The sequence below is a fragment of the Thunnus albacares genome, chromosome 7 (assembly GCF_914725855.1).
Source record: "Thunnus albacares chromosome 7, fThuAlb1.1, whole genome shotgun sequence".
In the NCBI taxonomy this organism is placed as follows: domain Eukaryota; kingdom Metazoa; phylum Chordata; class Actinopteri; order Scombriformes; family Scombridae; genus Thunnus; species Thunnus albacares.
The window spans coordinates 31522955-31546805 of record NC_058112.1 but is presented as its reverse complement, the minus strand read 5'-3'; the positions used below and the strand labels follow the sequence as shown (position 1 = coordinate 31546805).

The following is a 23851-nucleotide window of genomic DNA, read 5'->3' as shown; positions in this document are numbered from 1 at the left end:
AAAGAAATGAGATTGTATAGAAGTCTATGAGAAAATGACCCTACTTCTAACTTGATTTATTACCTCAGTTAACTGTTTATTAATTGTTGTGGATATTTTTGAGCGATGGTCAACACTTCAGTGGAGAGAAGCACACAGGAGGCTTTGATGTCTGAGGGCTGAAGATGTTTATTGAAGTTACTTGATCAAGGAGAATCGTAACCAGTGAACATCCAAGTTGGTGTAACTTGGATGCTGTCTCTTCCCATTCTGTCTTCTGAAAGTCTGAGTGTTAGTTTTTAACCCAATACCCAGATCAGCCTACAATATGAAAAATTAGTCTAATTGGTTCACTAGTTTCTAAACAAAGGACTGCACTTTACCCGTGACGTCTTAAATCACGTTGCATTGAGCCTCAGGTCATTGTCAACACATTTTGGCTACACATGTGTTGTCTAGAAGGGTCCTCTCTGGCCTTGGCTTACCATGGCAATGCTGATATACTCTTTATCAGAGAGGTTTCTGCTTTCACCAAAACATCACAGACAGCTGAAGTCTCGAGGAGAGATTAAGAATTACAGTGTGACCTCAAGGCTCAGTTTTGACCCAATTTGTAACTCAATTTGTAACCCTTAAAGATGGAAAATTTCATAACACTAATGAGTTCATGCTCTCAATCGCTAGTATCAAGTCCTCTTCAATGCATCATGATGTTCATTTTGTAAATTATGGCCCCATTTAGAGTAAAATAGACAATAAAGCAGATTATGCTTTGGGGCGTGGCTATGTTGTGATTGACAAGTCGGTATCATGGCAACAAGGTTAATTATGTAACGTATCCATGGAGTATAGGTGTCGATGTTCATAAAAGTTAATTATAACATTTTGGTCACCAAAAAAGTCTTGTCCAGTGTTTGGTTCTGATAAAAGATCCTCTAAGTAGTCAGATGTTCAGTTTTTTCAGTGAGTACATTTTGTTTTAATGGTTTCAGGTCTGTTTTGCGCAAGCAGAAATTAGCATTAGCATTAGCGTTATCACCGTTAACCATAGATTGTAAGTGCACCGTGCTAACCAAGCTAGCAGCTAGCGCTATGGTCAGCTCCACCTTCTCATCCAAATATGGTCACTTCTGGCTCCAAAAATCAAACATGGTGATGGTCAAATCCAAGATGGCGATGGTCAAATCGCTAAACTCTAGGCTTCAAAACGGCAGTCCACAAACCAATGGGTGATGTCATGGTGACTACGTCCATATTTCTTAAAGCCTATGGTCCAGACGATTGAAGCCACAGTGAAGCGGCTCATCAGAGGCGATTGCTCTCCTAGGTCGTAGTTTTGGTCCTCCTCTTGCTCGTCTTGCTCGACTTCCTCGTCCTCTTCCTCCTCCTCTGACTCTCACTCCTCTCGCCCTACCTCTCTCTGCAAAGTTGGCATCCATTGTTCTCCGACACAGGAGAGCTCACCCTTTGGCCCTTTTCTTGGCTAAAGCTATGATCGCTAATTGAAAAGCAACATGTGTTTGCCCATGAATGGCAGTTTTCCTTGTGAACAGGAGATTTTATCGGTGAAGGTTGTGCCAAATGTAGAGAATTCAAGTTTTAGTCATTGTGTCTCCAGTTCCTGTGTTGAGTGTGAGCGACTGAGAAAAACTGTAATACACATGTTTTTCGGCAATAAGAGTCAGCCAAAATTTTTTATTTGTGATTTGCAAGTAACAATCATTTGTGAAACAGGACGCTGGCACCCTGTGATCTGTGTGTAAACAGTGCTCACAAATTTTTGTGAAACAGGCCCTGTAAATGCAAATTATACTGAACTTTTCTTAAAGCAGAGCTGTTCTGCACCGAAATATATTTAGATTGCTTCACAAATTTTAACATTGGTTTTCTGCAGCCTCAGTATACAGTGAGCTGCTGTGTTAGGAAAGAAAGTAACAAAAACAGGATAAAAATAAATATTAGATTTTGACTTGTTGTTGGCAAAGACCCAACATTAAACAATCAGGAGCAAAAAAATGGTAGATCAGGATATTCCTACTTCTGACTGAGCTCCAAGACTTTCAGGATTGACCTCACCTTAACTTAGCTTTGAACTAGTCTTCACCCTAAAATTAGTTATGTTATAGGGACTTGTCCCCAAAAGGGAGGCGAGTCCCCATATGGCACTGTGTGAACAGATGTCCCCACAACATCAGTAATACCTGGAACACACACACACACATACACTCATACACACATACACACACACACGGGCTCGCACACACAGAGTCATAAAGTTCTTCCTCCTCATCTTTCGTTGCAACAGGTTGGATGTTGGATGTTTTTCCTCCTGTTTCTTCGCAGTCAGACTCTCCTCAGCCAATGAGTGAGCGGCGACCTTGAGCACATGCCCACACCCTGACCCCTGACCTCTCTGGGGAAAGATGTTCTGTCTGGACGAAAAGGTGGAGCATGAATATACTGTACAACATGGCAGCTCTGAGCTCACAAGGTCTGTGTTGTTCCACATAAAAACACTTTTAAATGTCTGCGTGGAGATCATGACAGGAAACTGTAAAATGTTCTAGCCAGGGACAACAGATGAAACTCTGGCTCATTTACAATCATTTTTTTCTTTTGAGTAATGATTATATAATCATAATCTAATAATAAGTGTCAAATAAATTATAAAATAATAAAAGTAACTGTCTGATCATATTAAAATGCTAAATCAGAGTAAGTTTAATCCTTTAAATATGTGAAGATTCAACCATACTGACTGACTCAAGCAAAAATGACGAAAACATCAGGTGCACTTATCGATATCAAGATTCAATGTGCTCAACGTGGTTCTTGCAAAAATGTGTAGGCAACCATGTGCTGATTCTTGTGTACAAGAGCAGAAATTGTGTGCACAAGTTCAATTCAAGAGCACAAGTTACTAAATCATATAAAGCACAAATTCATGTAATATAACTCCTGATACCTGACTCCTCTCTTATGTTGCTGATGCTAATAACCAAGTAATAAATACCGTTCATGTCTTTCTAACTAAATTTCCTTTATACTCAGTAAATGTTTGTATGAACACAGAAGAAGCTGCACGTTTTCCTTCAGGTAGATTTTCAATCAGTCTGACATAACGTCCGAATGTTCCCATGTGTGTGTTCCTGACTGTGTGTGTGTGTGTGTGTGTGTGTGTGTCCGCTGCAGACGGGGTTACACAGCATGACTTCCTGCTGAGGGTGGAACTTCCTTCTTGCCAATCAGCAACTGAACACTTTTCATCAGAGGTTAAACACACAGGCAGGCGAGGCACGCTACAAGCTGCAGACTCACTGCTAGTTCACAGAAGAACACGTTGATTATATCTGTGAAAAAGGAGCCAAATCTATTTCTATAATTAGGAAATTAAACTAGTTTGTTGTCAGTTTTTTCATAGTCTTTATTATTCTTTTATTTATCCTTCCTTAGTACTATTAAAAACACATCAGTGAGGCGAACCGCTGCACTGGGTGACGCGTTCCTTTGTGCTGAAGTTCTTTGTGAAATTTACAATGTAGCACAAAGTCATGAGGTTATGATATGTAGCACAACACGCTCGCAAAGTTATAAACAGAACCACGTTCCCACAAATGCGGAGTGATGTCTGACTTACAAATTATACCTCAGAGAAATTATGTTTTTCTCTCAACATAATTAGAAAAATGTTAATTAACATATTTGGCAAGTCGCAAAAGTGTTGATACTGAACATAGGAGTGAAATGTTCTTTTTTTTCTCCTCCAGAACATCCAGTCTTGCAGTACAATATCCACAGGTAGAAACTACAGCATGATTGAAATTTTTATGGTTATGTTTAAGCAGCACAAGGTCAAAGGAAAGATCACGGTCTTGGTTTAATACAGAAAAAAGTCGACAGTGACTTGAAGCACAACTTGTGTGTTAACATTTAAACTACACTATGCGCCTTAACCAAAGTGCTTTTCTTGTCTAAACTTGGGGAAAACAATTCTTTTGCACATGAACGTAATTTCCAGTAGACAGGGTTGTCCTTACACAAAATTACTCTCCAGAGTTTACTGTTATGTTATTAGTTTTTGGAGCCAAACTAACGTGACCAAAACTCTTCGTGATGAAGGAATGTGTCACCCAGTGCAGCCCTGTGGCTCACTAATGTGTTTTTAATAGTTTTAGGACAACAACGGAGGTCTAAGGCCCAGAGGAATAAGATCTATCAGACTTTGGATACACACACAACACTTTCAGTTTGTTGCTGGTTTGGCTCCAAACGTGACATTTGTTGATAATAAGAGAAATATAGAAAAATTGCAGCCTTAGCCTTTAACAGTGAGGCAAGTTTATCTGTACAGTACATTTCAACAACAAGGCAATTCAAAATGCTTTACGTAAAATATAAAAGGCTTTAATAAAAGAAACATAAGGCACCGCAGCTCAACAGGGAAACACTGTCTGAGGAAACACAAAGAGGGAATTTGATGCTAAAAAGACTGTAAATGTGTCAGATATCCACTTGATATGACTAACTCAGACTGCTGAAGCTGAATATAAGCTTCACATCAACTTTTAAACAACTGTGTGGACACACTGTGGATTTTGGCCTCCATCACTTCCATTGAAAGCACATTTGAAGGATCTTTTAATATCCAGTATGAACAGGAGGAATGATTACAGCGAGGAAAACCTCTTTCACTGCTCATATGGACACCTGACTGTTGGTTTAAGACACACTTGGAAAACTGTGAACCTGTCCTTTAGGAGGAGTAAAATAAAATAGAAGATAATAATAATTTTAATAAAAGTCAAACAGAAAAGTCTTCAGCCTTGATTTAGAGTCGCAGCTTGTTCAGAAGCTGCACGTTCCTGCTGTTTTCACCAAACTTTATGGACTAAAATTGAACTTCAACAGTCCTGTTCTGAGGCCTGACTTACAGGCGAGCTTAATGCTTCAGTTCAAGGAAGAGATAAGCAAAGTTACATAAGCGTTCAGTAGAAGATGATGAGGGAGAGGAGGGGTTTTAGAGGAAGGGGCTCTGTTGGACCGCCCCGGCTCAGCTCAGACCGCACTGACCTCACCTTATATCTTGAGATATGTGGTCCCATGGGATGTGGACCTACTGCAGTCTCTGAGGAGTCTCCAACACCGCACATAAAGAACCAGCAGACAGACTTGGACTTGGACTCTGGGAAACACTCATTTATCAAACCTCACAATCAGCTGCTGTGAGGAGACGTTCTTTAAGGAGAACATGTTCTGCTTTAAGGAGACGATCCTCAAGGAAAAAGGACTCAGCTGCGGTGAGAACATCAGAGTTAAATGTTCCTTATTTAATCCTTTTTTAGTGCCTGAATTCTCTCTGAGGTGTTTATGTTACTTTTCAGAGTGATGGTAGTTACAGATGTTGTGATCAGGTTCAGAGTTTTAAGACGAGGATCTTTTGGGTTTAGTTGGTTGTGCGAGTTATCATCTCAGCAGGTTTAGCTGCTGATCAGTGTGTGACACTGTAAACCGCAGCATCGAGGATACAGAGGTGACCGGGACGATGAGGAAACCATAGAGAGTCTCTGGAAAGGACAGACAGGAAAGAGGAGAGAGAGGAGACACACACACACAGCTGACAGACAGACAGCGTTAGTGCTTCAGGTTCATCATGCGGAGCGGTTATTTATCTCATGACCGATGTGATTAAAACTTAAAGAGAACTGAAATGGATTCGTCTGTGTAATGAGGTGTGACGTCACCTGTTGGTTTGCATCGGAGCCAGTTTGATACCCAGAGTTGCGGCTTGTGGTCGGCGCCATCTTTTCCGTTTAGAGCCAATACCTTACAGATGTAGGAGTGCCGGAGTGAGTGGAAACACGCCCCGCTACCTCGGACTCAAGCGAACGCTAGCTTACTACTTAATATTCCTGTTCTCCTACTGACCCTGAAGCTGTTCTCTCTGAGCGAGACTACACTGTAAGAAATGGGAACCAAAATCCACAGCTGTCGTTCCAAAGTTCAGCTGAAGCTGATATGAAGCTTTCTGTCTAAAAACACAGACTGCAAAAATACTCCCGACTATCAAATCTGCAAAGAAAAAAAAATCCACATTTGAGTAGTAAAAGCTGGATAACGTCAACAGACTCACATGCCAGTACTAGTATGTATCCCTCTGCCACAGCTCGGCGAGGAACTTCAGTCCACAGAAACAAACAGAAGGAACAGGCTGTACCTTTTTCAATATATCGACTCGGTCAGCCAACTGAGACTGTTGAGGCATCTTATCGGCACATCAGTACTGTATTAAATCAAACTCAAAATACCTGAATATCCCCTTTAAACCAGGTGTTCTGAAAAACAAGTTTTAGACTTCCACTTAATACATTTCCACTGAATCAAAGGTCCAGTAAGGATGCATTAAAAAGAGAGCAAAAACTCCAGAACTCTGTAAATGAGCAGCATTTCTGTATTAATGGGAGATGTGACACCTTCTTTGTGTAAAAAAGTCCTTAAACTTGAAAAAAAGGTGTGATAGGCCAGGTAGAGACGCTGTTGTAAATATTTATCAGTGATTTTTTTCACTGTTTTTATTTATGAAAACGTTTGATTTTACAAACATTCTGCTTGTGTCTTAATATCACGACTTCAACTGGTTCAGTTATGTGGTTCACGTGTGTTTCATCCTCAAATGCTTGTTTTTCACTTTGTCTTTGTATCAGCCAGTTGTTGAACAAGACATTTTACTTAATCAGCTGTAGCTCCTACATTCCTCAACAACCTGACTAACTGTGGCCGCTAGTGGGCGGCTGGTTGATGACAGCTGAGGTGATGTGATAGCGATGTGTCAGTCAAAAGCCGGTCCGAGTCTGGTTGTGGTTACATTTTGTTTCCAGTCCAGATAATCTTGGTCCCGACCAGAGTTCATCTATCGAGTACGTGTGCTTCACTGTGTTGTCAAATAACCTGTGTCAGAAAACACATGAACCCACTTAAATAGAACAGAGTGCAGAGTGACTGCAGCGAAGGCTGGTGTGTGTCAGAGCTGTGTGAAGGTTGCAGTCAGGATGTGGATGGGTGGAGGAGATGTTCCGCTCTGTGAGAGCTCTCCTTTCTCTGCTCTTCCTCCTCTCCTTGTCTTCCTCCTGACCAGGACAGGATGTCAGAGCAGAGGAGGAGGAGGTGAAGGGGGGAGGGATGAGGGGGAGGGGGGGCAGGGGGGGGCTGAGGGTTGATTTAGCACTCTGTCCCACAAAAGGAGCAGTACGCCTGAAGATAAGAGCAGGAAAAGGAGACTGTGTGAATATAAAGGCCTCTGCTGACACTGATGACTCTGTTGCTTTTTTCCTTTCAGGAGCAAAGTTTATAATAATGACAACAACAGATTCTTCATTTCCTCGATCGCCAACACTACAGGCAACAAACAGCCGTAAACATGAACTCACAAATCCTCAGAAGCCATAAGAGAGAGAGAGAAAGGGAACGTGAGCTTAAGAACAATGAGAACAAAACAAAAAATGCATTCTTCACATATTTTGATTCAATTTAGCTCATTATGTTGTTAACATTTGTGTGTTTTTATTTCCACAGAAGCAGCTCTCTGCTGCAGGAAACACGATGAAACAAACTTTTTTAAAATTATTTTTATTTGTATTTGTTGTTTATTTAACAGGGACAACACACAATACATTTATTGTATCAAAAAAACACACAGATTTACATCCCTGAGTCCCTTTCAGACTCCTGTAAAAACCAACGATAATAACCTGTTAAAGTATTCAGATGTTTGATTTATTATGAGATGATGCATGTAGAGGAAATATTTTTACTATTTTTAGTCCAAACTATGGCTGCAACTAATGATTATTTTCATTATTGATTAATCCATTATTTTCTTGATTACTCAATCAGTTGTTTTACAAAATATCAGGAAATGATGAAACATTAGAAAGCTATTATTGTTGTTTTGTCCTGATCAACAGTCCACAACCTTTCTATGTTACTGTCATAGAAGACTAAAGAAAACCCTGAAAATATCCACAAGCTAAAATCAGAGAATTTGGGCATTTTTTCTTTAAAAAAAAAAAAGACTCCAAACAATTAATTGATTATCAGAATAGTTGCCGATTAACTTAAAGGACCAGCGTGTAGGATTTAGTGGCATCTAGTGGTGAAGTTGCAGATTACAACCAACTGGTGGCCGCGAAAAAAGATGTGAAAGTCCCTCCCTAGATTCAGTGTTTGGTTTGTCCATTCTGGGCTACTGTAGAAACATGGCGGACCCGCTCCCTCTGTAGCTATAAAAGGCTCATTCTAAGGTAACGAAAACACAATGATTCTTATTTCCAGGTGATTATATACTAATTAAGATCCCCCTAAATCTTACACACTGGTCCTCTGTTATTAGCTTATTAGCTTTCTGTTTGTGAAAACACTGTTTTAAAGAAATAGTTATTATATTTATTAATATTTTTGTACATTCAGGTGCAATGAAAATAATATTATGAGGTTGTTGTTTTTTTTTTTTGCATGTAATTAGTGAGTTTCTACTGACTACTTTAACTTCTGACTTGCATACTTCTCACACTTTAAGATGTTTTGTTTTTAGCTTAGTTTTACTTTGTGGGTATTTTTAACATTCTCATGTATATGATTTTATTGTTAGTTTGTTGAATGTTGCCCTGCTGCATGTCCACTGTCTTTACAGGATAAGTTATGCTTATTGACAAATATTGTACATTAACAAACACTTAAAAATGACCTCATATCTGCTACATTATATTGAGTTATTAGTCATTTATTAAATGTTTATGCATTGATTTTAAAGTATTTCTTGTCAAACTTTATGCAAATAAACTGGCTTTGAATTTTCAGTTTTATCTCATATGTGATTTGAAACTAAATCCTAATAAATAAAACAAAGCATGAGATCATCATCTTATTCTCTCTGTGTATTATTTCATTTAAAGCATCTGAAGCATCTGTGCTGTTTTGCTGAATGTTTTCTGCAGCAGCTTCATCAGTACAAACTGAACATCTGGGATGTACTGTGGTATTTCCGAGAGAAGAGGATTTCCACGCTGGTCACCACGCGCTCCTTCACTATGAATCCTGCAGAACAATTGAATAGAAGGAAGCGCTGCTGGCTGACTTTTTCCTCCCCCTAAAGACGCACTTCCCTTCAGCACTTCTACTCTGCTCATCTGAAGCTGGCAGACGCACCAAACAGCAGCAGAGAAACATGGACGTCCTAATTTTGGTTTTATTTCTACTTCTGAGGTTCAGCTGTGCATGTAAGTACTGCTGGTTGTTTATCGGGAAAGATTCAAACCGAGAGAAGACAAACAAGAAGAAAGCTCAGTCTAACATGAGCTGTATACGAAGCAGTGTATTCATGTGTGACCTGTGTGATCTTACCTCACCAAGACTTATTTCGGCTGATCTGTTTGTTCTGATCTGTGCTGTGAAGTAGCACGAAAATAAAACCAGTAACTTCACTGTGAACGTTTAAAGTAAAGTAGTTGTTTGTGTGTGTTAAATGAGGAGGCCGTGCGAGCTGCTGTTTGGTATAAATGAAGATATAATGACTGGATTCTGTAATAGATTAACAGCTATTAGACATTAAATTGGTTTAAAATCTAAAATAATACAAACCGTGGTGGAAAGTAACTTAGTATATTTACTCAAGTACATTCATTTCAGTCACTGATGACTTCACAGATTCAGATTTTACATATAAACTCAACGATTTGCTTATAATGTATGATGCATTGTATTATTATCTGATACGTTTTGGATTTCATTTACTGTTTACTCTTTTGTATTTTTTGTATTGTAAAACCTTGTGTTTAATCCGTGCTATATGAATAAAGTGAAGTCAATTTATGTATAGCGTACATTTAAAAAAAGAAAAAGATGATTTTTAAAAAGAATTGTGGAATAAAATAAATAATTTATGGATATAAATCATAAAAACATAACAGCATTTCACAGAGAACAGAAATAATAAAAACAGAGTGAAACTATTAACAGGCTGAAGATAATAGATGAGTGTTAAGTTCTTCTTCATATTATTAAAGTACACAAGAGTTTGTAAAGTAGCTACAACATTAAACACATGAATGTACCAGTAATAATATCCCAGTGTTAAACAGGAACCAGTCTGCTGTATAATAACTACTTTTAATACTTTAATCTTGTTCATAGTACGTGTGCATGTTTAATCAAGTAAAAGTTCAGGACTTCTAACGTATTTTATTCTGCTTTTACTCAAATATCTGAGTACAGAACAGTTTTATTTGCTGAAACAATAAGTGACACATAGTATAAAACATCTCGATTGTAAATTTAAATATGAATGATGCAGCAGGTTTGTTTTTGGTGCTGTGATGTGAAAAATGTTTAAAAAAAAAAAAAAGAAAAAGATGAAAAAAATGCTGACTTTTACTCAAACAGAAAGTGATGGTGTTCAAACAGGAAGTGCCCTTCATTTAAAAAGGAGCGTAGGTCGGTTGAGATGTTGGTGAAAACTGCAGGAAACAAACATGTAGAGTTATTGACTAACACTTTATTATTTCCTGTTAAACTTTTGTATCCCTCAGTAACTAAAAATCAAAACATCAGTGACTCATATGTATGATCATGACACTCAGTCATTCCTCGTATCTAAAATGTTATTTATAAGTTTTGATAACATTTGACTCTAGTTTCCTTTAACTTTCTATAAAAGGAACAGAAATGTTACTGTAAATCTTCAGGAAGGTTCCCAGAAAGGAAGTTTACTTATCTGTGTTTACAAGAAAACATACAACCAAATGTTACATAAAGAATAATGTTTAAATGAGTAATAAGTTCATATTTACTTGAGTTTATATGGTGATTTTTATATATATTTTTTACAAGGACTCAACACAACCACTGAACTCAAACATATAACTGCAGAGCTGTTTTCTCTGTAAGTTAACAACAAATTTCATAATTATCTCCAGAAAACTTAAAGACGCCTTCAGTTAAAAACGTGTTTCTTCTTTTTCCTTCAGTCGGATGTTTGAACTTCTCTGTGCAGAGTTTGTTTTTTTTTTTACATCCATCTACTGAAGTTTCTCACCTAAAATCTGAGTTTACTTACGAGCATTATTTGTGACGTCACAACAATTTTGGAGCCAGTTGTTGTTCAGTATGCAGGTTACTGAAAATGGACTTTACAGTGAAGCAGGAGGACATCTTGTGTCCAGCAGTTAAAACTTCTGAACAATATTTTCAGTCCACAAGTGATAAAAACATACAGATTCATCAGTTTTCACTGTGAGGATAAACCCCCCCCCTCATCTCAACTGACAGACTAAATAAAGTTATGTCAATAAGACTGAGTCTAACTCTTAAACTAAAACAGGTAAAGAAGGAAAAAAGAATAAAAACAGTCAAAAACCACAAGAAGTATTTAAGTCCCTTCATTTATCATTAATAATCAGTATATAAACATTTAATAAATGCTCTATAATGCACTATAATGTAGTTGTTAGCAGATATAAGCGTTTATTTGTCAGCAACCGTAAATTGAAGCTGCTGTACAAACAGATAAACAATACAGTAAAACACAGCTGTAATAATTTAAAATATGTCTTCATAGGAGAAGATTCATAATGATCCACAGACGTCGCTGTCTGCTGGTTTTAAACAGACTCTTCAGTAGAAAATATCTTAAATCAGTTACTGTTGAGGTTTTCATCGTATCGGTGCGGCGGCAGAAAATATCAGCACATAAACTATTAGCATGACTAGATTTAGTTGAACTGACATCTGCTAACAGATATCGGCTTTACAGCCGAAGCTATCACTTAATTGATGAGTTTATCATCAAAAAATTAGAAGATTTTCATGAAATATTCGCAATTTTTCCAGCAAAAATGCCAAAATTTCACTTATTATTGGGACTTTTGATCAAATAAAGCACTTTTGAATGTTACACAACATTTTATGGACATTTATAGACTTAAAGATTAATTCATTAATTGTGAAAATAATCGGCAGATTAATCGAGAGTGAACATATGAACACAGGTAGTTCTGGATTTAATAAACTGTGACCTTGTGTCTCCTCAGCGGGTTTCCTCATCATGCTGACCCCGAGGAAGTTGTGTCTGCTGAACCACCAACAGGTGGTCGCACTGGGTCGGTGTGACATCACTAACCCCGCACAGCAGTGGGCGTGGTCGGGCGAAAACAGGCTAATGCACACTCAGTCTTCTCTGTGTCTGTGGGCGGATCCGAACCCCCGCCTGCCCGCCCACGCCCGCCTGGCCTACCTGAGGCCCTGCAGCGCGGCTCCGGCGTGGAAATGCGACAGCCAGAAACGAACGTTCGGATTGGCTGGGGCGCAGATGTACCTGAAGAAACAGGGGACGCGCGTGGTGATCAGAGGAAACTCGCAGTATTCGGACTGGAGCCAATATGAGGTGGACTCAGGAGGGAATCAGCTGATGAAGTTTTTATGTCCCGAGACAGGTGAGAGGAGACGGCAGCATCACAGGTGTGATGTTGACCGGGGAAACCATTTCCTGCAAATGAAACTTTTATATATATTTAAAGGGTAACTACACAGTCAAACTCTGTTAGCTCCCTCCCTCAGGACGACTGTAGGGGGCGTCAGGGGGTCAGGGGTCACAAACTGACCACCGCTCAGCGTAGCATGAATAGATGTAGAGCTAACCAGCCATGAACAGCTGCTGTTAGACTCTCTGTGTCTGCAGGAGCTTTGACTGTCACTAGAAACACATTCATGGCCCTTTTGTGAAACTTTCTGTGTTGTAGCTGAGCTGTCTGTGGGGGGAGTGTCAGTACGTAGCCGTGGCCCTGCTGTTTATCATTGTTAACGTCATCGGCCCTGAATATCTTGTAAAGCTTTGAATACAGCACACTTATTTATCAGCGGCTCATGTGTTGCACGACGTCGCCTCTCTGCCGTCTCTTTTCAGGCTTATTAACACTACCAGCAGCTTTGTGTGAGAGGCACAAACTGAGGCGACAGTTATCAGTGTTAAGATATATTTATACTCGGCGTGGCAGCTGAGATGAAATAAACCTCGGCGGCCTCGTCTCGCCTTTTAGGTCACGATGAGAGGATTCGGCTGAACTGAATTTTCAAATCCAAGCAGACAGAGATAAGCTAGAAAAAGTAGTTTTTACACACAATACGTGTGTTGTTGGAAAAATCACCTGTACTAACATCATATTCCAACATAAACCTGTTATTATGTGTGCAGTGTAAAAAAAACTGATTTAGTGTGTCGTTACCCTTTAAAGTTAAAGTTCTGTATCAATATAACATGATCCCCCCTCCTCCATCTCCTACTCACTTTCAAGTTGCGCCATTTCAAAAACTTTATTTCTAGTATATATTTATTTATGGATTATAAAAATAACCCTATAATTAATAACTCATTAATAACAATGTAACAACACTCATTTATTTTAGAATATGGACAGAAAAGTCCTTTTCTATTATGTGTTATTGTTTGTTTTATTTGTGCAAATAAGAAAGAAGTAATAGAATAAAAGAGAGAGAGAGAGAGAGAGAGAGAGAGAGAGAGAGAGAGAGAGAGAGAGAAGTCTCATTGACTCACAGACTCGTCCACTCCTCATCCTGACCTCTGACATTGTCGGAGCCGTTAGTTCACTCAGTCAGGCAGGAAAAACATCAGCAGTGTTCTTCCTGTCAGAGGCGCTCAAGGCCGAGAACATCTCAGCCAACATGCCAGAGAAGGTCCTGATGTTTTGTACGATATGATGTCATCCAGAGGTACCGTTGCGAGTTTAAATGGTGAAATCCAAAAACTTTCATTGACACTTTGGTCAAAAAACACTAAAACTCTTGATCACTTTCTAGAATCAACTGGTTTTTTCCACTTTTTTAGTTATTTGAATCTGAATTCATTCATTAGATCTCCCCCATTAGGCTGAGAATGAATGTAGGATCAATAATCCCAAACCAACAATGTATTGATCTACTAACAAGTTTTGTGTGTAGAGCTAACATACTTAAATTGATTAGTTTATCTGCAGAAAACTGTCAACTGTTTTGATCGTTGAATAATCAACATTTTTCCAGCAAAAATGCCAAAATTTCACTATTAAATGTGACTATTTGACACTTTTCTTTGTCATATATGAAAATAAACACATATATATTTTGGGGTTTTGGACTTTTGGTCGAATAAAATGACACTTTGTAATATTTTAATTTAGATTTTGGGAAATTGTGACGACATTTTTCACTTTTTTCTGCCATTTTTAAGACTAAAAGATTAAAGGACGGGTTCATAATTTTTTAAGTATGTCTTAAAACAATAATCAGGAGCCCAAATGAACACTGAAACACTTGCTGTAATCATTCCTCCTGTTCATACTGACCATTAGAAGATCCCTTCATAATGACCTTACAATGGAAGTGATGGAGGACAAAATCCACAGTCCTCCTTCTGTGCAAAAATGTATTTAAAAGTTTATCTGAAGCTAATATGAAGCTTCAGCATCCAAATGAGTCAAATCAAGTAGATATCTTTCAACATTACAGTCTTTTTAGTGCCAATGTCCCTCTTTTTGTTACTATACTTCCACCTGCAGCTCAACAGGGAAACACTGTCCGAGGAAACACAAAGAGGGAATTTGATGCTAAAAAAGACTATAAATGTGGCAGATATGCAGCCCTAATTGCTTGTGTATCTGTTTTATGAAATTACTGAGACTTTCTAAAATATGAAACTATATATTTGTGAGGTATTTTAAAATAATTACGTCTTTAGTAGGAACCAATGGGCTCGGAGCTGAGAGATGCAGACAGAGTATGAAAGGAGGAAAGTACTGAGAGACGTGCCAACACATTGTCGGGTTGGTGCTGCACATGGGATTCGATCATAATAAGAAAAATATAAAACACTGGACTGATCCTTTAACTGCCACTTGAGGCACTGCTACTATTGTTTCTGGGATTGACACGTTGCCAAAACACAATCAGGAAACATGTCAAAAGTGTACAGCGCTAACCTCGGATAGAACAAAACAAACAATTCAATGATAAGTGACAACCAGTTATTTTCTGCAATATGTCTAAGAGTTTAGAATGCATGAATTGTACGATACATATTTAAAAGAATAAGTATCACTGAGGGAAACAATCATTGTTTTGTGTTTTGTCTTTTAAATCACTCAGGTTGTTTTTTTGATTATTTTTCAGGCACAACTCCTGTCTCCACCACGTTATACTTATCCACACATAAACCCCTGGGAATCACCAGCCATCAAAACTACGCCATCAAAACTCCCGCCATAACTGTCACTAACGAACGATTATCAAACACGGTAAAAACCCACAGGACCGCCAGACAGGTCACAACCACGAAGATCCACAGCTCAATAACTAACGAAGCGTCGTTGTATGTAAATGACATCAACAAACCTCGGACCAGGAGGTCGGTAACGGCAGACTTTAACCCTGACGTTTCATCGTCGTCGGTCACGGAGCGGTCAGGGTTCAACAGCAGCCATGTTTACTCGTCGAGTCCGGCTGCGTTCACGACCGACCGATCCACGGAGGTGTTGGAGAGTGCGTCATCGGCTAGAAATGTCCCTGAGGTCGGGACTGAAGCCAAGACGCCGTCAGGAGAACAAGACGTTTCCACCTCTACCTCCTCCTCCTCCTCCTCCTCCTCCTCTGTCTTGTCCTCCTCGTCCTCCTCCGTCTTGTCCTCCTCTTCCTCCTCCTCCATCTCATCCTCCTCTTCCCTCTCTTCCTCCTCCTCCTCCATCTCGTCCTCCTCTTCCCTCTCTTCCTCCTCCTCTGTCTTGTCCTCCTCGTCCTCCTCCTCTGTCTTGTCCTCCTCTTCCTCCTCCTCCTCCTCCTCCATCTCGTCCTCCTCTTCCCTCTCTTCCTCCTCCTCCTCCTCGTCTACAGGGCCTGACCCTGAAACTGCAGCTGTGACTCTGGTTCCCTCCACAGTTTCCTCGCACATGAACACAAGCAGCAACACAGACTCTCTACTCATTTCTGAGGTTTCGTCTCCGTCCTCTGATGCTTCTGTTGGTGTATCTGCTGTTTCTGTTTCCGACCAAACCGCCACTTCTACGACTCACTCAACTACTGACGAGAAGATAAAACACACTAAGACCAACGTGTCACCTGCATCCACCACTGCTACGCCTCCTACAACCACTCAGATGCCTTCCACAGCCGAATCCACATCAGTCGTTGAGACGTCTCAGCCGTCCACCCCTCGTCCCCCGCCTACGACTTCCCGAACGCCACCTGCGGTTACTTCGACCACGCTGACGATCTCTACGGTTTATCCGAGCATCTCAGTGAGCGCCACGACTCAACAAGCTCCACCGACGTCCCCAACTGCTTCAGGAAGGATCATCACCGCAAAACAAACAATCCCACCCACGACTCCAACAGTCCGAGCCACGACTCCAACAGTCCCACCCACAACGCCAACAGTCCCACCCACAACTCCAACAGTCCCACCCACGACGCCAACAGTCCCACCCACAACGCCAACAGTCCCACCCACGACTCCAAAAGTCCCACCCACGACGCCAACAGTCCCACCCACGACGCCAACAGTCCCACCCACGACGCCAACAGTCCCACCCACGACTCCAACAGTCCCACCCACGACTCCAACAGTCCCACCCACGACGCCAACAGTCCCACCCACGACTCCAACAGTCCCACCCACGACGCCAACGGTCCCACCCACGACTCCAACAGACACACCGACAACCAGACCCACTACTACACCTGTATCCACCTCCACTACAACCACAACCACACCCACTACCACTGAAACTGCAACCATGGCAACCACACAGACCATAACCACCCCGACTCCAACCGTAACCACCCCCGCTACCACCAAACCTGTCACAACTACCATCAAAACCACAGCAGCTACCACTCCGACCGCCACAACCAGTACCACAGCGATAACAACCACACCTCTTCCTCCAACTACAACAACCACGCTTCAGACGACGACGACGTCAGAATTAACCACCACCACACCTGTAAGTATACCTGTTGCTTTACGTTTGCGTCTGGAGATTTGTTTCCATCCACCTGTTTTTATTTGCAATTTCAATTTGTGCATAAAAAACGTGAGTAGCAACACCGAGAATTTGAAAAAAATCCCAAAATATCTATAAAAAGTGTTTGTTGTTGTCTGAGATGTAAAAGTTGTTGTGTGGATAAAAAGCAAATGTAAACAGACTCAGACTGGTTGATGACGTACATGAATCATGTGACTTAAACGTCACTTAAGCTTCCACTGAAGAGGTGAAAACATCAGATCTGTGTGGAGCGATGAGGAGATTGAATTGATCTGATTTATTGATTGGGACAGTGTGCAGTTTTAAACATTAAAGACGCACTGCACCGGAGTTAGCTTGAAGCTAATTTGCATGCGTAGTCCCTCGCAATCAAAACATACAACAGCAAAACAACAAACAGTACAAAGCAAAAAAAAAAGTACAATATTGTACAAAATACAAAATACAAAGCTAGGTGGTAACGTTCCTCAAATTAATACATGAAACAAACACAAATGTCACATTTCCATCATGTTTTCCATCGTTTGAGCTTTGACTGCCGCTCCTTTAATGACGTCATCTTGTTGTGTCCTCTTCCGCAACAGTTTAATGGCACCAACTGGAAAATTAGCGCCACCAGCTGTTTATCTCGATGAACCAACTCCTAATATTAATTTGAATTTGATATTCTTTGGTTAAAATTTGCGCTACATTTGGTTGGAAACTTAGCTTGTGTTTGCTGTTTGTTAAATACATTTTTCAGTCTCTATCAGCACCTTTAGGAACTGCTGTGTTGTTACTAACTTATCTGTATTAGCAGCTGCTAAAACTTTAGCATTTTTACCATAACACCACCATGTCTAAAAGCCGAAGCCAATGAGAACCTCCAAACTCTACTAATCAATATTTTTAGTCATGCTAGTAGCGTAGCTCTGTGAGCTAGACTCAAAGTGTGTGTCAGTAAGTAATTTCACTTCCTCTGACGTGTCTCAGTGTTGAGTTTTGGGATAATTTTTCCATTAAAGGTTTGAAGAGACATGTTTTTTTAACCTTTGGGAAAGTTTCATTGAGAGGAAGCGTCTCTTTTATAGGAACGCCCTGTTTCACACGGTCACACACATTCATACCTGGAAGCTGCCCAGTACAACCACAGTCTAATCAGCTGATGACTGAGCAGTTTTAGGTTAAGGGCCTTGCTTAAGGCCACCTTAAGTGGGGGTTATGATTTCATTTTCCCCACCCACATTTATCCTGCCGGTCCGGGAATTGAATCGATGACCTTCCGGTTCCCTTTCTGACCTTTAGGTCCACCACTGCCCACGTTAGCTGGATGACTGTAACGGGCTGATCTCAGTCTGCCTCACCCAGACTTCCTGTAACTAGTTTATGATTTAATAGTTTCAGTAAATAACAGAAATAGCAGACAGCAGTGAACAGGAAACACATTTCAAAGCTTCAGAATCCTGTGGCTAACATCAAAGACGCTTTGAAAGATTGACGAAGCAGTTTAAAAGAATAAACAAAGTGTTTTTATTTGGAACAAACGTGTGGAAGATACCGTGCAGACTGAAGAAACAAAGAAACATAAAGTGATTGTGATGTTGTCGTCGGTCTCAGTGTCTGAACCATAAATCAGCACATATTTATCTTTATGTTTCATGTCAGAATTAAATATTCTAGTCCAGTTTAAACGTTAACAGAAACATTTCTTCTCACCTAAACAGCAGACATTTAGAAATTTGACATTATTCACTTTGTTTCTTTCTTTTGTTTTTTCTACCTTTGTTTGATATGTACAGTAGTGAGTCTGACAGGAAACATGTGGAGAGATGAACATCCAGTCAGAATGAAAACAGGGACGTTGTGATGATGAGGTTTTGTTTATAAAGACAAAAAAAAAGTCATCTTCATCCGTCTGAATAGTTTGACGCTTTAAAAGATGATTTCCTGGCGGGAAACTACAGACATGAAGAATCATCAGAGGAAACTGTGATAAACAGATCAGTGTTCAGGTGCAGCGAAGGTGACAGAGAACTACAACTGATGATTATTATTGTTATTATTATTATTGTCCTTATTGATTAATCTGTTAATGTTGCCCAGTTTCCATGGGGATTGATCAACTGTCGTCATGACTTCAGTATCACTCTGATCCTATATGAAGACATCTCCATGACAACCTTGGCAAACTCCATCCGTAGATGGAGACCATGAGATGCAATTGGCAATTGAAAGCTCCAGAAAAAAGCTAATAAGTGACCTTAAGTTAAGATTTTTGTTTGTTTGTTTGCTTCATTGCTTCATTATTTCTGAAATTTCAGAAAACAGCAAAAAAAAAAAAGGTTCATTATAGATTCCCAAACTGTGAGGCGTTCATATTTGAGAAGTTGACATTTTGAATAAATAACAAGAAAAAGTAGTGAAATCCTGCCACTATAGTTTGTTTCATGGTTGTTGATGTAGCCTCCCGAGTTTCCGGAAGTCAGCCATGTTGCAGCTCCCAGAAGCTGACCAATCAGAGCAGAGTGATCGGGAGGGGGGGCCTTAAAGTGACAGGCATTAAAACAGCCTCTATCAGAGAGGCTGTGTAAAAGGGCAATAAGATACAGTAAATAAGGATTTTTTTTTAACTGTAAGTCATACAAAGATATTCCAGTAGAGCCCCAGAACATAAATATAGACCTGGAAATGTGCAGGATATGTCCCCTTTAATAAAGTCAGAAACCAGGAGCACTGATTTGTCAGCTGCAGCAGCAAACGGCAGGAGTGAAATCTGCAAAATGAGTAAATGTGACTGTCAGGTTAAAATATGTGTACTTGTACACCTGAATGAATGTGATTGGATGTTACCAGTTGCACAGCTGAGGATGAGTCTGTGATTGTGAAGCATATTGAAAACAGCTGAAACAAGGACTTCAGTCAGTGCAACAGAATATTTCTACACTGTGGTGCTGCCATGTTTACTTAAGCAACATATCTGAATTCTGCTTTTGCTGTGAATTATATGAACAGTCTGGAGAAATTAAAGGTTTGATGTCTACAGTTTATACTGACACACAGACACTGACTGATTAAACCTTTCATAAGTGATCATGTTGCTCCCTCTTTGATGAAATTCTTTCTCTGAATGAATGTTCACATATCTATTGTTAGAGCTTTGTCTCTGGATCTGAAGCCGCTTCCTGGTTGCATAACTCTTATTCAACCTTAATAATAACAGTAGATTATGCACTGATGGATGGAGCACAGTTTGATGCTAAAGGTCATCAGAGAAAGTCTGAGGCGGGCAGGAAGGAAGGGAGGGCGGGGTTGCTGCAGCAGAGAGCCCGCCTGCTTCTGTTTCAGTTCAGTGAAAGTTTACAGATCGATTATCCATGAAAGAGAAAAGAGTCCGAGCTGTTTGAGAAATGTGGAGAAACTAACTGTGAGGCTTTTTCAAACGAAACTGGTGATATTAGTTTTGATTCTGTCACTGGAGCTGATGTAACGCACCGGTCCAACGTGATGCTGCAGGCTGTGAGGATGAAGATGTAGATGTGGATGGAGACTGGACTCACTTTTACGCACGACGTGCCAAACTGTAGCGCGCGCGTCCCGTGTGGATCATTAGTGTAGCGCTGGCACATTTTTCCAACTTTACATCCTAGTTATGTCAGCTAATCCTGAAATATCATCTGTGTGTTTCTTGTTAACTGAACGGACGGATTTAAATGAGCGACCGCGATGCTCAGATGCGCCACAAGTTATTTTATACTCGGTTTATTTTGGAGCTTGAAGGGGGTGAGTTAAAGGATCCGAGTCTCTTTTTGAAACACTGATGATTAGATCCTGCAGGTTGTCACTGATTTCCTGTCTTCATGTCCTTGTTTCAGGTTCAGAGCACCGAGGCTCCCCGCTGCTCCGTGAACTTCACACAAATCAGCGCAGACTCGAACTCTGCTGTTGTGACATTTAACACATCAGCTCTGTTCTGTAACTTCACCGTGCTCACTGAGGAGGAGAGCCGGGCTGATGGCACAGACTGTGAGCCGCATGGAGAGCTCAGTCACACCTTCATCTGTCACATCACGGATCTGGAACCCGGGACTTTATACCGTTTAGCGGTGATTTCCAAGAAGGATGGAGAGAGGAGCAACGCGTCAGTGCGCACAGGTAAGAACCACCCTGGAGGATTCATTTGATCTGATGTCTGATTTTAATTGTTCTTGTGTAAAATTGGTATTTGGTGTTTTGTTTGTTTGTTTTTACTCCATATATAATCTGCAGTGATGGAGAGATTATGAGACAATAAGAAAAGTTAAGAACTGACATGAAATGAAACAAATATCAGAATAGTTTACTTAATTATCCTTAATTATCTGCCAAAATCTGTATCTTAAAAGTTTACAGCTGCAGCTGATCTACAGTATTGGAGGATTAAAAAGTTTTTACTGTTTAAATGTTATTTATGTTGTAGTTATGAAATTTAATGTAATTATCTCGTTATAAACCTAAATTTATGAATTATATGTTTCAACTGATCAAACAAAAATGTCATTTGATGAAGGATGCTGCACTTATACAATTTACTTTAATGCTGTTGACAAAACAATCTCACTACAAGGCCCATTAGTCGCAGTTCTGGAGCTTTCAATCACATGATCTTCCACAGCAGATGGAGTCTGTCATTTAATTGTCGATGCTCAGATTTACATTTTTCTGAGATCTTTAGTCTCGTCTATCTTGGATTAAATGTTGAGATCAAAAGTTCATTCTTGTTGTAAACAATCAGTCTCACCACAAGGTCTATTTAGCAGCTGTTCCAGAGCTTTCAGTCCTATCACATACAATCTAAATGCATTCCTTTTCCTGGAGGATAAATTATACCTGCTATAAACACAACTGAAAATTTAAATCCACACCCTCAACTATGTTGACATAGTATGTTTAAAATGTCAACATGTTCCCATCATGAACAACTAGAGCTGCGATGAGTAATTGATTAATTGATTGACAGAAAATTAATTGGCAACTATTTTGATAGTTGAATAATCATGTAAGTAATTTTTCAAGCAAATATACCAAACAGTTGTTGGTTCCCGTTTCTGAAATGGGATCATTTGTAGCTTTTTCTTGGGTTTACATGATAGTAACTGAATATTTTGGGGTTTTGGACTGTTGATCAGGTACAACAAGACATTTGAGGACATCTCAGTGAGCTCTAGAAAATTGTAACAGACATTTTTCACTGTTTTAAGATGTTAAAATTAATCAGCAGATTGATCGATAATGAAAATAATCTTTAGTTATAGCCCTTATAATAACAGTAAGTGATACTGTATGTTGTCATGTATCCATATGGAAACTTTGTAGCATGAATAAGAAATTACAGCAGCCTCATTGAATCAAGTCACTTTAATTTATAAAAGACAAAATCACACAGTGTTTTACAATCTGTACAATATGTGATAGAAACGCTTATATGATTTAGTAAAATTTCATTCATAATATTAGTCTGCTTCACATCACATACAGTATGTAATGACAGTATTTATAGTGATACTAATTACATACACAGCTTCCTCTTTCATTGTATGTGTATGTGTGGGTATTTGTCAGGATATGTGCAGTACAGAGGCAGGAAAACACAAGAATTATTACTATTTTTATTGCCTTTATATGTTATTTTGTAATTAACTTGTGTACATTCTGTCTGTATGTTGTTAAATTAAGAACTTTAGAAAAGTGACACATAATGAATGTGGAAGGAAACTAACAGTGGAAATTGACAGGAGCTTATAGAAAGTTTTATTTTCTCTCTGTGATTTGTTCACATGTGCAAGAATAAGAAAAAAAAAAGCTACCAAAGCTTAATTTAAAGATGCTGTTGCATATCGATGATAAAACCCTGAAAAGATTAGTGTGAGCAGCAGGGGACATCCTCTCCATCCTGCCTCCTCCTCTCTGTAACAAAGTACAAAGTCAAGGCCACAAAGTACAAAGTCAAGGCCACAGCGTCCGCACGTTGCCAGCAGAGGTTTGCGTTTGTAGCTGCAGGTTTGTCAGAGCGTCCTGAGCAGAGAGCTCACTAACAATGCTGTTCATCTAATCTCAAGTGTTTGTTTCCAGACTCCTCTGGGCCACTTCCCGTTTCACATTGTTCCTCTGTAGCAGCGGATGCAGGAGGCCTTCACACCGTTTGTTTTTATAGGATTCATAGATTAGAAATCTGAGTCTGAGATTTCACTTTGTCTTCTGTGCAGAGGTGAAGGGAAGATTATTTCTTAAGGGGAGAAAGTGTAGATCATAACTGTTTTCCAGTAATAATGGAAACACCTGGTTTATAAGCAGGTCATCACATTACTGATACGTTGAGAAGGATGGGAAAGGATGAGAATAATTACTTGCGATAAGAATAAAATCTTGTGTTGAAAGTAATGACTGATGAGAAGAATAACTTTTGATGAGAATAATAAATCAGATGAGAATAATAAGTTGTGATGATAATAACTCAGGTGAGAATAGTCATTTGTGATGAGAATAATAACTTGTGATGAGAATAATAACTGAGATGAGAATAATAACTTTTAATGAGAAGTTACTCTTTAAGTAAATGTAAAATTCCAAAATGTGAAAAAATATTCCATTATAAGTACAAGTCCTGTATTCAAAATTTGACTTTAGCAAAAGTACATCAGTATTTTCAATAAGTATCAAAAGTAATAGAACTCATTTTAGAGTCTGATCTAATTATTAAAACAACATCTTAATGTTGCACTTCATCAAATTTCGTCCGATACTTTTTGGTAATTTAATCTACAGAAATATAAAAT

At 39.5% G+C, this 23851-nt stretch overlaps 2 protein-coding genes across 3 annotated transcripts in view; both read left to right on the top strand.

Annotated features, from left to right (window-relative positions):
* Window positions 1–8337: 8337 nt before the first annotated feature.
* On the top strand, window positions 8338–15707 carry LOC122985355 (uncharacterized protein YMR317W-like; the record flags this gene model as incomplete). The annotated part of the gene is made up of 3 exons (XM_044355940.1): window positions 8338–9251; window positions 12060–12461; window positions 15190–15707. Coding segments are annotated over exons 1-3 (972 nt in total), but the record flags the coding sequence as incomplete, so codon positions are not given.
* A 112-nt stretch (window positions 15708–15819) lies between these two features.
* Window positions 15820–23851, top strand: part of LOC122985311 (receptor-type tyrosine-protein phosphatase beta-like) — a 45540-nt gene continuing 37508 nt past the window's right edge. Inside the window, exons 1-2 of one of the 2 annotated variants that reach the window (XM_044355867.1) lie at window positions 15820–17018; window positions 20912–21191. In XM_044355867.1, the coding sequence (XP_044211802.1) occupies window positions 15963–17018; window positions 20912–21191 (1336 nt within the window). In that variant the 5' untranslated portion in view covers window positions 15820–15962. Of the gene's footprint in view, window positions 17019–20313; window positions 20820–20911; window positions 21192–23851 lie in introns of those variants that run through there. The other variant, XM_044355868.1, reaches the window with a different exon arrangement.